Raw genomic sequence first — 10,649 nt, 5'->3', positions numbered from 1 at the left:
TGACTCCCCCAGGGGGGAAGCCGTGATTGGAGGATGACCTATCCATAATTTCTGACATCAAAAATGGCTTGCGACGACCTGAGGAAGCTAGAGCTGCTGTCAAGTTTAAAAGGTATTTCTTCACAACGAGTGAAATGTAAATTTTGATGAATTAAACTGCCCCTGTTTTTAATCAAATTTTTAAAAACCAGGCACTTTAGCATCAAAATTTACATTCACTTTAATTCAGTTCTTTTGACAGACTTGGATTTCAGGCAATTAGTGCAGACTCTTAAATAACTCTATATGGCACACATGAACTAACACCCTCTAGCTGCAAAAAAACCCCAAAAACTGTCAAATGCATTCAGGTAAGAGGTGGGCTTAGAAATTAGCATATGGGCCTACCTAGGTTTAGCTTTCAGCTAAGAATACCAAGAAAACAAAGCAAATTTAATAATAAAAGTAAATTGGAAAGTTGTATAAAATTGCATGCCGTATCTGAATCATGAAAGTTTAATTTGGACTTTACTGTCCTTTAATATTGATTACATTTTTATATTATAATTTAGTTTTGTGTGTGTGTATTTGTATATGCTTAGGGATTGTAAGAGCAACCATATATGAATTTTGGTTTTGTTTCTTGAACTAAATTATTTATCTTTAAAGAAGTAAGTTTATTATATGTGAAAACACAAAGTTTTAATCTGTCTCAGTTACTTATTCATAAAGCAATAACCATTTATATAATCTAAACATTTTTGTTTTTCATTTATTCATTGCGGTGTCTGGCGTCAGGCAGTAGTTGATGAGCAGACTGCTGGTGAAAACGTAGCTAGTATTTTTGGATATCGATAACAAGTCTGTTAATTTGCAAAAAGACTGAAGAGGTGCAAAACATGACACTAAGAGTAGCTGCATATTTTATTAAATGTTATAAGGAGACAACAGATAATATTAAAATATTATCAAATATATTTTTCTGTTCCCTAAATTTATTATAAATAGTTAAAGTTATCAATTTGCCAGTGCCCACATCGGATTTTTCTTTTTATATTTATTTATATAAAGGCATTGAAGTGTACAGAAAACACAAAAGGAGTATATTTTTAAAAATGCTGAAATGATGATTTTGAAAAATAGAAGTGTCAAAGTAAGTTTACACAATATTGAACTGAATTACTTATAATATTGTGACCACACTATAACAAACATGTTATTAATATATAACACTTTTGGTACAGTGAGTGCAGTCATGATATTATAATTAAACATGTACAGTACAGCGATAAAATTTGTAGTGGCTGTACAAATCCAATAATAAAAAGCCATCTATTTTAAAAACATGTTTTAAACAGTGCAAAGTTAAAAAAAACACACTTTTGTAAACCAAAAAAACAAACAAACTATAGCTTCTGTATTCTATGGGATATTAACATGCTGTAGACAGAATCTTGTAATATAATGAACTTACTTTAAATACATAATATAGTATTTTACAGTATAATACATATAACAAACTATATACACATGTAGAATATATCCACAATCACTCAGCTGATATAGGTTTATTATACATGTACTAGTTTCACTACTGTCATTTGTAACAATAGATAGTGAGTTTTGGTTGACACATTTAAATTTAATTGCTATTTAACCCCTTAAGGACCGGGCATTTCAGACAAAAACTTTCCCAAAAGCCCAGAGCATTTTTGCCATCACTACAGTTAAACAGAAATAGAGCCTTTTTTATATTTACCTATCAAAACTATATATATATTTTTTTAGTAGACAACCCAAAGTATTGATCTAGGCCCATTTTGGTATATTTCATGCCACCATTTCACTGCCAAATGCGATCTAATAAAAAAAATCGTTCACTTTTTCACCTGTCATAAAGTTACAGCCTGCCTCTACCAGCACATAAGTGTGCTACAGGAGTATGTGAGTACCCATCTGTATCATCTAAGCGATATTGCCGGTTATACCTTTAATGGTCTGCACATGTAGTGCTTTCTTTGTTTGTTTTTTAATCTCTCACCAGCTACAGTTTTGCCTGGAGGGTGAGCTGTCACACCTATCTGAAATTGCAGCTTGTCTCTACCAGCACATAGGTGTGCTTCAATAGTATGTGAGTACTCATTTGGCTCCATTCTGTTTGTTCTGTATCATACCATCTGATTATACCACACATGAGGCGCCCCTCTGTCTTCTTGTACTTTTTAAACAGAAATAGAGCCTTTTTTATATTTACCTATCAAAACTATATATATATTTTTTTAGTAGACAACCCAAAGTATTGATCTAGGCCCATTTTGGTATATTTCACTGCCAAATGCGATCTAACAAAAAAAATCGTTCACTTTTTCACAATTTTAGGTTTCTCACTGAAATTATTTACAAACAAGTTTGTGCAATCATGGCACAAATGGTTGTAAATGCTTCTCTGGGATTCCCTTTGTTCAGAAAATAGACATATATGGCTTTGGCATTGCTTTTTGGTAATTAGAAGGCCGCTAAATGCCGCAGCGCACCACACTTGTATTAAGACCAGCAGTGAAGGTGTTAATTAGGTAGCTTGTAGGGTTAATTTTAGCTTTAGTATAGAGGTCAGCCTCCCACTTGACACATCCCACCCCCTGATCCTTCCCTGACCCCTCTCAAACAGCTCTCTTCCCTCCCCCACCCCCCAAAGGTTGCCTCCATCTTAAAGGGACACGTAACCCAACATTTTTCTTTCATGATTCAGATAGAGAATACAATTTTAAACAACTTTCTAATTTACTTCTATTATCTAATCTCTTTCATTGTCTTGGTGTCATTTGTTGAAGGAGCAGCAGTGCACTTATAGTTTCTAACTAAACACATGGGTGAGCCAATCACAATCAATATATATATGCAGCCACCAATCAACAGCTAGAACCTAGGTTCTCTGCTGCTCCTCAGCAAAGGATAATAAGAGAAGGAAACAAATGAAATAATATAATTAAATTGTAAAGTTGTTTAAAATTGTATTCTCTAACTGAATCATGAGGCTCAGAGCCGTCGCTAGCACTCTCTCACCTTGAGGGAGATCTGGGGGCTCCCACGCACTCCTACCCCAGCGATCGGGCCTGCATAGTGACAGGCATCTCCGGGGCTTTATGTTATGCGCGGTGACGTCACACGCAATGACGTGATGACGTCACCACGCAACTTTATTTAAAATTCACAATGTTACGTATAGGAGCAGGGCGCATGCTGCTTAGAAGCCTGTATCTCAGGGATCTAAGCAGCTACAGACCCACAAGAACCCACCGTTGGAAAGGTAATAACCTAACGTTTCCAACAGTGTAAGTCTTGGGGATCTGAGAAAAAAAAAATATTTCAAAAAATAAAAAAAAACTTAAAACAGCTTAGCACCCAGGTCGGAAAGTGCTTAGCACTCAAAGGGTTAAGTACTGGCAGAAAGTCTGCCAGTATAAAAATCAAAGGTTTTTTTTTTTTTTAAATATATTTTCTGCAGGGTAGTATCCCTCCTTACCTCCCTGACCCCCCCTCAAACAGCTCTCTAACCCTCCCCCCCTCTACCTATTTTGCCGCCATCTACTGTATGCCAGTACCCAGTTTGCTGCAAATTAGGCAAAAAACGTTCACCCCCATCAATACCCTCCCCCCCCCTCCCCGATCCCTTTCCGTCAATGGATCCCACTTATTGCCCCTCCTTCCTACCTCACTGACCCGGCTCTTATTTATTTTTTTAACTTTGCCTGTAGTGTGGCGGTCCCACCCGCTCCCACCCCCTACAGCAGTGCTTTCCAAACTGTGTGTCGGGAGCAGTGTGTATGTGTGTCCCTGCTTCAGCACAATTTTTTTTAAATTTAATTAAAAAAAAAAAAAAATGTTTGGGTTTCTGACTTTCCGCCTGCCTGCTACACATATCACATGGTTGACACGTGATTGAGACCTAGGGGTCACAGATCATCTTAACCTATTGGTGCAGCTCAGTGGGAACTGAAACTATTCCAATTGGTGGCTTTGGCGGCACATTGGCTCCTGACTGGCACGTGTAGTCTCCTTAATTGGCTTGTGACTGCATGTGTAGTCAGTGAGTGGGACAAGCAGTGTGTTTGCAGAATGGGCAGTAGTCGATCGGACTCACCGAGCTCTGAGGGCGGCAGCTTAAACGCCGAGCTGAAGTCAGAGGGTTTTTTTTGCAGCTAACTCCCAGTAGTGCATGGCTGCTCCTGCTCTTGATATATGGATAGGAAGTGGAAGCTTAAAAATGCTTGATGATGAAATGTGTCTTTATCTAATATTCCACCAAATATTTAGAAATTGTGTTCATCCCATCAACCTCATACATCCAATTAAAATAGTAAGTAGCTATTGGTGTAGTTATTATAAACTTTTTTTAATTATTGCACATACTTACAAACTGTTACTTGTAAATACATTTAGTTATTATATAATTTATGTATGTGTCCGTATCTCTTAAAACAAGTTAGTTTAACCTCTTTGCTAGTACAACTGATTTACTGTGTCACAAAATGATGTAGGTCTAAAAAGTGTGTCACCAAGATGAAAAGTTTGGAAAGCTCTGCCCTACAGCAATGGGCTGCCCACCCGCCTCCCTCCTTACCCTTCCACCAATGATCGGCACCACCGCTGTCCAATGCATAGAGGGCCACAGAGTGGCCCTCTCTGCATCAGTAACTCTGCAACTGTATTTCTGCAGTGCCCCACTCATGGGGCATGCAGAAATAGCACAATCTCGCTATTTTTACATCGTACATCGCTGGTCCTTAAAGGCATAACGACCAGTGTCGTTTAGGGTACGGCGCTGGTCGTTAAGGGGTTAATAATGTCTACAGGGATCAGAGAAGCATCACCTGCCACAGACTGCCTTCAAACACTGTTTTAATACCTTTAGAACATTTCACCTGAAATCGCGTTGCGGATCCCTTCATAACATCGCTCTATTGTGACGATGATTACAACATCGGGCCCTATATCTCTTATGGTAGTAAATACTCTTGTTATAATAACCCTATTGTTATAGCCTCTATCCCTGAGACGTATGTCTGAGGAAAAAAGATTTGATCATTAAACTCTAGATTTGACCAATTATTATATAACAATAAAAGGGATGAGGAATTATATCAGTTATATTGGCACACATAATCCACAACGGTTAAGACATTCTAGCTGAATATTGGCACGGCCTGATAATGAATATTTAATAGTATTTTACAGCAGCCGGTAATCACCTTTAGACAAGACTCCAATAAAATTAAAAGATAAACAGATTTATACAATAGATTTAAACAATAGTACAGAAAAAAAACAACATCAATGGAATTATTTTTTATGTTTTAGCAACTGTAAAGTTTGTCCACATATGACTTAAAGGGATATGAAACCCAAATTTTTCTTTCATGATTCAGACAGAGCATGCAATTTTAAGCAACTTTCTAATTTACTCCTATTATCAATTTTTCTTCGTTCTCTTGGTATCTTTATTTGAAAAGGCAGGAATGTACGCTTAGGTGCCAGCCCATTTTTGGTTCAAACCCTGTGGAGCGCTTGCTGATTGGTGGCTACATTTTTAAATTAGTATTATTACGTTTGCCTCTGAAATTTGTTGACCATTCTTAGGATGCACACAAGGTATGAGAAATAAGCTTTGTTATAAAGAATCATAAAGAATCTAATTAGATTAGTATAAATATATTGCTGAATTGTATGATCTTGCTCTTAAGATACTCATAAATATAATCACCTCTATTAACTAGCCAACCAGTGATGTCAGAATTACCAATCACCCGAACAAGTGAGTTCAGAGTGATTTATCTCTTCAGCCTCTGAGGTTGCGAGAGGTTGGAAAGCAGTCTTTATTTGACCACCACTTTGGAACTCGTGCGAGCAAGCTCCAGAAGTTCTCCAAAGCATCATCCGCTGATTAGTCCATGAAGTCCTTATACAACCAAGTTATTCATAATTTCTGTAGCACCTGAGGCATTCTCTGATCACCTTTGATCGCCATACCACATTTTAGTGCCCCAATATTTTCCTTCTTAGCCTTTTTGCTAGTATTGCCTAGTTGCAAGCTTTGCCACATTGCTTATACTTGTAAAGCCAATAGCTCCTTGAATAATTTAAATGTTGTATGTTTCTCTCTTATATGTAATACATTTTTAGAGAGTTTCATTGTTTTGGATTAATTTATTTTACCTTTATCTCCACATGGTATGTGTTAAAATTAAATGTATTCACCAAAGTTTTAAATGTCGTCCATTTATCCTATGATTATTTGGGAACACACTGGCCCAATTTATGTATGTTTATGTTAAAGATTCCCATAAATCAATTAAATTTACCTTATTTGAATTAAAATGTATTGGTCTGACACTTGTAATATTCTCTATGGGAACAGATTTTAAACGTGACCATGTTATGATCGCCATTACATCAATGATCTTTGATTGTAACCTGGATGTTTTATAAATATTACTGAGCCAAAAAGCACTTGGCACCCAAAAAAACAAATCAAATAAATACTGTGATTGTCTTTTTTTCTTAAATAACAAAAAAACTTTTATTCAGGTCTTCAATAAAAAAAAAAGACAGCAAGAAATTTTTTTTGCCAAGCTGACAAAATATTAAAAACATGGTTATTATTTGTTCAAGTATAATGATCCTTTTTTGGGAAGTAGGGTGGGAAAAGATAAATAAAAAAACAATTAAAATAATTATATATATATGTTTTTTATCTCTTGTTATCCTTTGTTGAAAAGCAGGGATGTAAGCTCAGGAGTGTACACGTGTCTGCAGAACTACATGGCAGCAGTCTTGCAAGATTTTGGGGTTTCTTACCCATTTAAAGGGACAGTCTACACTAGTATTTTTATTGTTTAAAAAGATAGATAATCCCTTTATTAGCCATTCCCTAGTTTTGCATAACCAACACAGTTATAATACACTTTTTACCTCTGTGATTACCTTGTATTTAAGCCTCTGCAAACTGCCCCCTTATTTCGGTTCTTTTGACAGACATGAGTGAGCACAGTGTTATCTATATGACACACATGAACTAACACCCTCTAGTGGTGAAAAACTGTCAAAATGCCTGAGAGAAGAGGCGGCCTTCAAGGGCTTAGAAATTAGCTTATGAACCTCCTAGGTTTAGCTTTCAACTAAGAATACCAAGAGAACAAAGCAAAATTGGTGATAAAAGTAAATTGGAAACGTTTAAAATGACATGCCCTATCTGAATCATGAAAGTTTATTTTGGACTAGACTGTCCCTTTAAGACAGTATGCTTTCTTTAAAAAAAAAAAAAACCCATTGAGTGGACTAGTAAGACTTGTGCACTGACTGATAATTTATACAGGTAATATTTTTCCACCACTACTTTCAGTTAATATATGATGATTTCAAACAAGATTCTATTTTTTCATCAACATTAGGACAGAATGATAGAACAATGATATCCAAACTAATCAGGGACCTGGCAACATGTAAAAAACATTGACAAACACCATCAAATGATGAGACAACAAGCAAAGTGTACCACATTTGCTAGTTTAAAAATAAAGAACCTCAAAAGACAATTTAGTAATAGGTTCACAAGGTTGATAGTAAAGAAACTTACAAAATAAAATTAAAGTTCCGAGGAGGAACGGAATACAAGAAAAGTGGCACAAAAAATAAAATTAAAAAAACCACACAACTACATCAAGTTGGGTAAATGTTTCTAAATCTCTGGTCCTCATCCAATAAAAAAATCTTGAATATAACTAATTTAAGGGATTGTAACAGGGCGGAAATCATCTTGTTATACAAATTATTATTATTCAATACACCGATCACTTATTAAAAGGGACAGTCTAGTCAGAATTAAACTTTTATGATTGAGATAGGGCATGTAATTTTAAACAACTTCCCAATCTACTTTTATAATCATATTTGCTTTGTTCTCTTGGTATTCTTTTTTGAAAGCTAAACCTAGGTAGGCTCCTTTTTTCATTTCTAAGCCCTTTAAGGCTGCCTTTTATCTCTGTGCATTTTGAAGTTTTTTGTTTTTTTACAGCTAGACAGTGATAGTTCATGTGTGTTGAATATAGGTAACATTCTGAGTCAGTTGTGATTGGCTAAAATGCAAGTCTATCAAAAGAATGGAGATAAGGGGGCAGTCTGCAGAGGCTTAGATACAAGGTAATCACAGAGGTAAAAAGTATACAGTATTAATAAATATATCAGGAAATGGGTAATAAAGGGATTATCTAGCTTTTTAAAACAATAAAACATCTGGAGTAGACTGTCCCTTTAAAAATTAAAACAGACTCAGAAGACTGTTTCAGTGAAGTAACCACTAATTCTGCATTTTCTTTTTTTTTCTTTTCTTTCTGAGCCAAAAGATTTATTAAAGCTAATGAATCGAGCATATGGTTTGTGTTAGTAAATCACAAAACAGTAGGACTGTTTTCAAAAACATTTTAAAACTGCTTTAAAAAAAAAGGGGTAGTAAATGGCTTGGGCATTAGTCATTACAATTATTCATTGAATTTACCAGCAAATAAGCACTGCATTGCAAAATAATCTGTCATTTTAATGGTGCAATTTACAGGTATTTGCAAATTCTGGTGAAATATATATGTTCCTGGTCTCCTGTGTTGTGGTCAATTAGGAACATATCTACTTGATCTTGTGCAAAACAATGAGTGTATATTGCAACGTAATTATTTTTATTAAACATTTTTAAAAGGAGATTAAAGGCTTAAATGGATATCAAACATTTTTTTCTTTAATGATCCAGACACACTTTTAAAAGTTTCCAGTGTACTTATATTATCACATTTTCTTTGTTCTCTTAGTATACTCTGTTGAAAAGCGGGTAGGTTGGCTCAGGAGAATTAATTTGTCTTGAGCTTTTTACAGCAGCAATTTTGCAAGAATACTTTTAAAGGGACAGTCTACACCATAATTTTTATTGTTTTAAAAGATAGATAATCCCTTTATTACCCATTCCCCAGTTTTGCATAACCAACACAGTTATAATAATATAATTTTTACATCTGATTACCTTGTATGTAAGCTTCTGCAGACTGCCCCTTTATTTCAGTTCTTTTGACAGACTTGCAGTTTAGCCAATCAGTGCCTGCTCCCAGATAACTTCACGTGCACGAGCACAGTGTTATCTATATGAAACACATGAACTAACACCCTTTAGTGGTGAAAAACTGTTAAAATGCAATCTGAAAAGAGGTGGCCTTCAAGGTCTAAGAAATTAGCATATGAACCTCCTAGGTTACGCTTTCAACTAAGAATACCAAGAGAACAAAGCAAAATTGGTGATAAAAGTAAATTGGAAAATTGTTTAAAATGACATGCTCTATCTGAATCATGACAGTTTATTTTTGCCTAGACTGTCCCTTTAACGTTATACATTGTAAAAACACTGCTGCCATCTAGTGCTCAAAAGCATTCATGAAAACTGCAGCCATATATTTCCTCAAACAAGCATTCTTCTTTCCCCGGTATTCTATTCAATATAAGAATGCAATGAGAACCAAGTAAACTTGATTTTTTAATAAACATTTTATCTGAATCATGAAAGAATTGATTGGTTCGATTTTTTTTTTTTACGCCAAGAGCAATTTGGAATAATTTCCTCTTCGCTGTGGGACATAATCCGCAACAAGGCTTATATGTGACAAGCCAAATTTTCCCAACATCGTGGATAGGACCAACAGTGTCTCTCTCGCTCTTATAGTCACTTGCTTTCTAATTTGATCTCTTTTCCTTTTTCTCTTTTGTCTTTCCTTAGCTGTTTGCACACACTATCATCAACACTTGATAAGCACATGTCCAGAGTTCCTTCATTGACTACCCCCATCTCTGAAATCCCATATGTAACAGGTAAGTTTGTATTGTGAGATGGTGTTGGACAATCTTCACTTAAAGCCTGCAGCTGTAGCATTCTCTTCAACAAAAACCTAAACAAAGAGGACAACAAAAAATACTTAAAAAGACAATTTTTAGTAGCATACAAAAACACCAAATTTAAAAATATATATTTTTATAAATGTGTAAAGTATTTTTTTTTATTTTGCTCTATAACTATTGCTTTAACATAATAAGAAAAACTGTGAAAGAATAACTTAAAACTTAAATTACAATTATTTAAAGGGACAGTCTAGTCCAAAATAAACTTTCATGATTCAGATAGAGAATGTAATTTTAAACAATTTTTCAATTTACTTTTATAACCAATTTTGCTTTGTACTCTTGGTATTCTTAGTTGAAAACTAAACCTAGGAGGTTCATACTGTATGTTAATTTCTAAGCCCTTGAAGGACGCCTCTTCTCTCAGGGCATTTTGACAGTTTTTCACCACTAGAGGGTGTTAGTTCATGTGTGTCATATTGATAACACTGTGCTCACGCACGTGGAGTTCCGGTGAGCCAGCTCTGATTGGCTAAAATGGATGTCTGTCAAAAGAACTGAAATAAGGGGGCAGTTTGCAGAGGCTTAAATAGAAGGTAATCACAGAGGTAAAAAGTGTATTTATATAACTGTGTTGGTTGTGCAAAACTAGGGAATGGGTAACAAAGGTAATATCTATCTTTTTAAACAATAAAAATTCTGGTGTAGACTGTCCCTTTAAATGTTCTATTTACCAAATGATT

The 10,649-nt window shown here is 35.2% G+C and overlaps 1 protein-coding gene and 1 long non-coding RNA gene across 2 annotated transcripts in view; both read right to left on the bottom strand.

Annotated features, from left to right (window-relative positions):
* Positions 1 to 885: 885 nt before the first annotated feature.
* Positions 886 to 3,494, bottom strand: LOC128638007 (uncharacterized). The gene is made up of 2 exons (XR_008399026.1): positions 2,351 to 3,494; positions 886 to 1,868 (listed from the first exon to the last, which is right to left on the bottom strand). It is a non-coding gene; the product is annotated as an uncharacterized LOC128638007 (long non-coding RNA).
* A 1,687-nt stretch (positions 3,495 to 5,181) lies between these two features.
* The window catches only part of TBRG1 (transforming growth factor beta regulator 1), a 62,893-nt gene continuing 57,425 nt past the window's right edge, over positions 5,182 to 10,649 (bottom strand). Inside the window, exon 4 of the mRNA XM_053690964.1 lies at positions 5,182 to 9,956. Coding sequence (XP_053546939.1) covers positions 9,734 to 9,956 — 223 coding nt within the window. The 3' untranslated portion in view covers positions 5,182 to 9,733. The remainder of the gene's footprint in view (positions 9,957 to 10,649) is intronic.

The sequence above is a fragment of the Bombina bombina genome, chromosome 8 (assembly GCF_027579735.1).
Source record: "Bombina bombina isolate aBomBom1 chromosome 8, aBomBom1.pri, whole genome shotgun sequence".
NCBI lineage: Eukaryota > Metazoa > Chordata > Amphibia > Anura > Bombinatoridae > Bombina > Bombina bombina.
The sequence above is the reverse complement of the archived record's forward strand: the minus strand, read 5'-3'. Positions and strand labels throughout refer to the sequence as shown.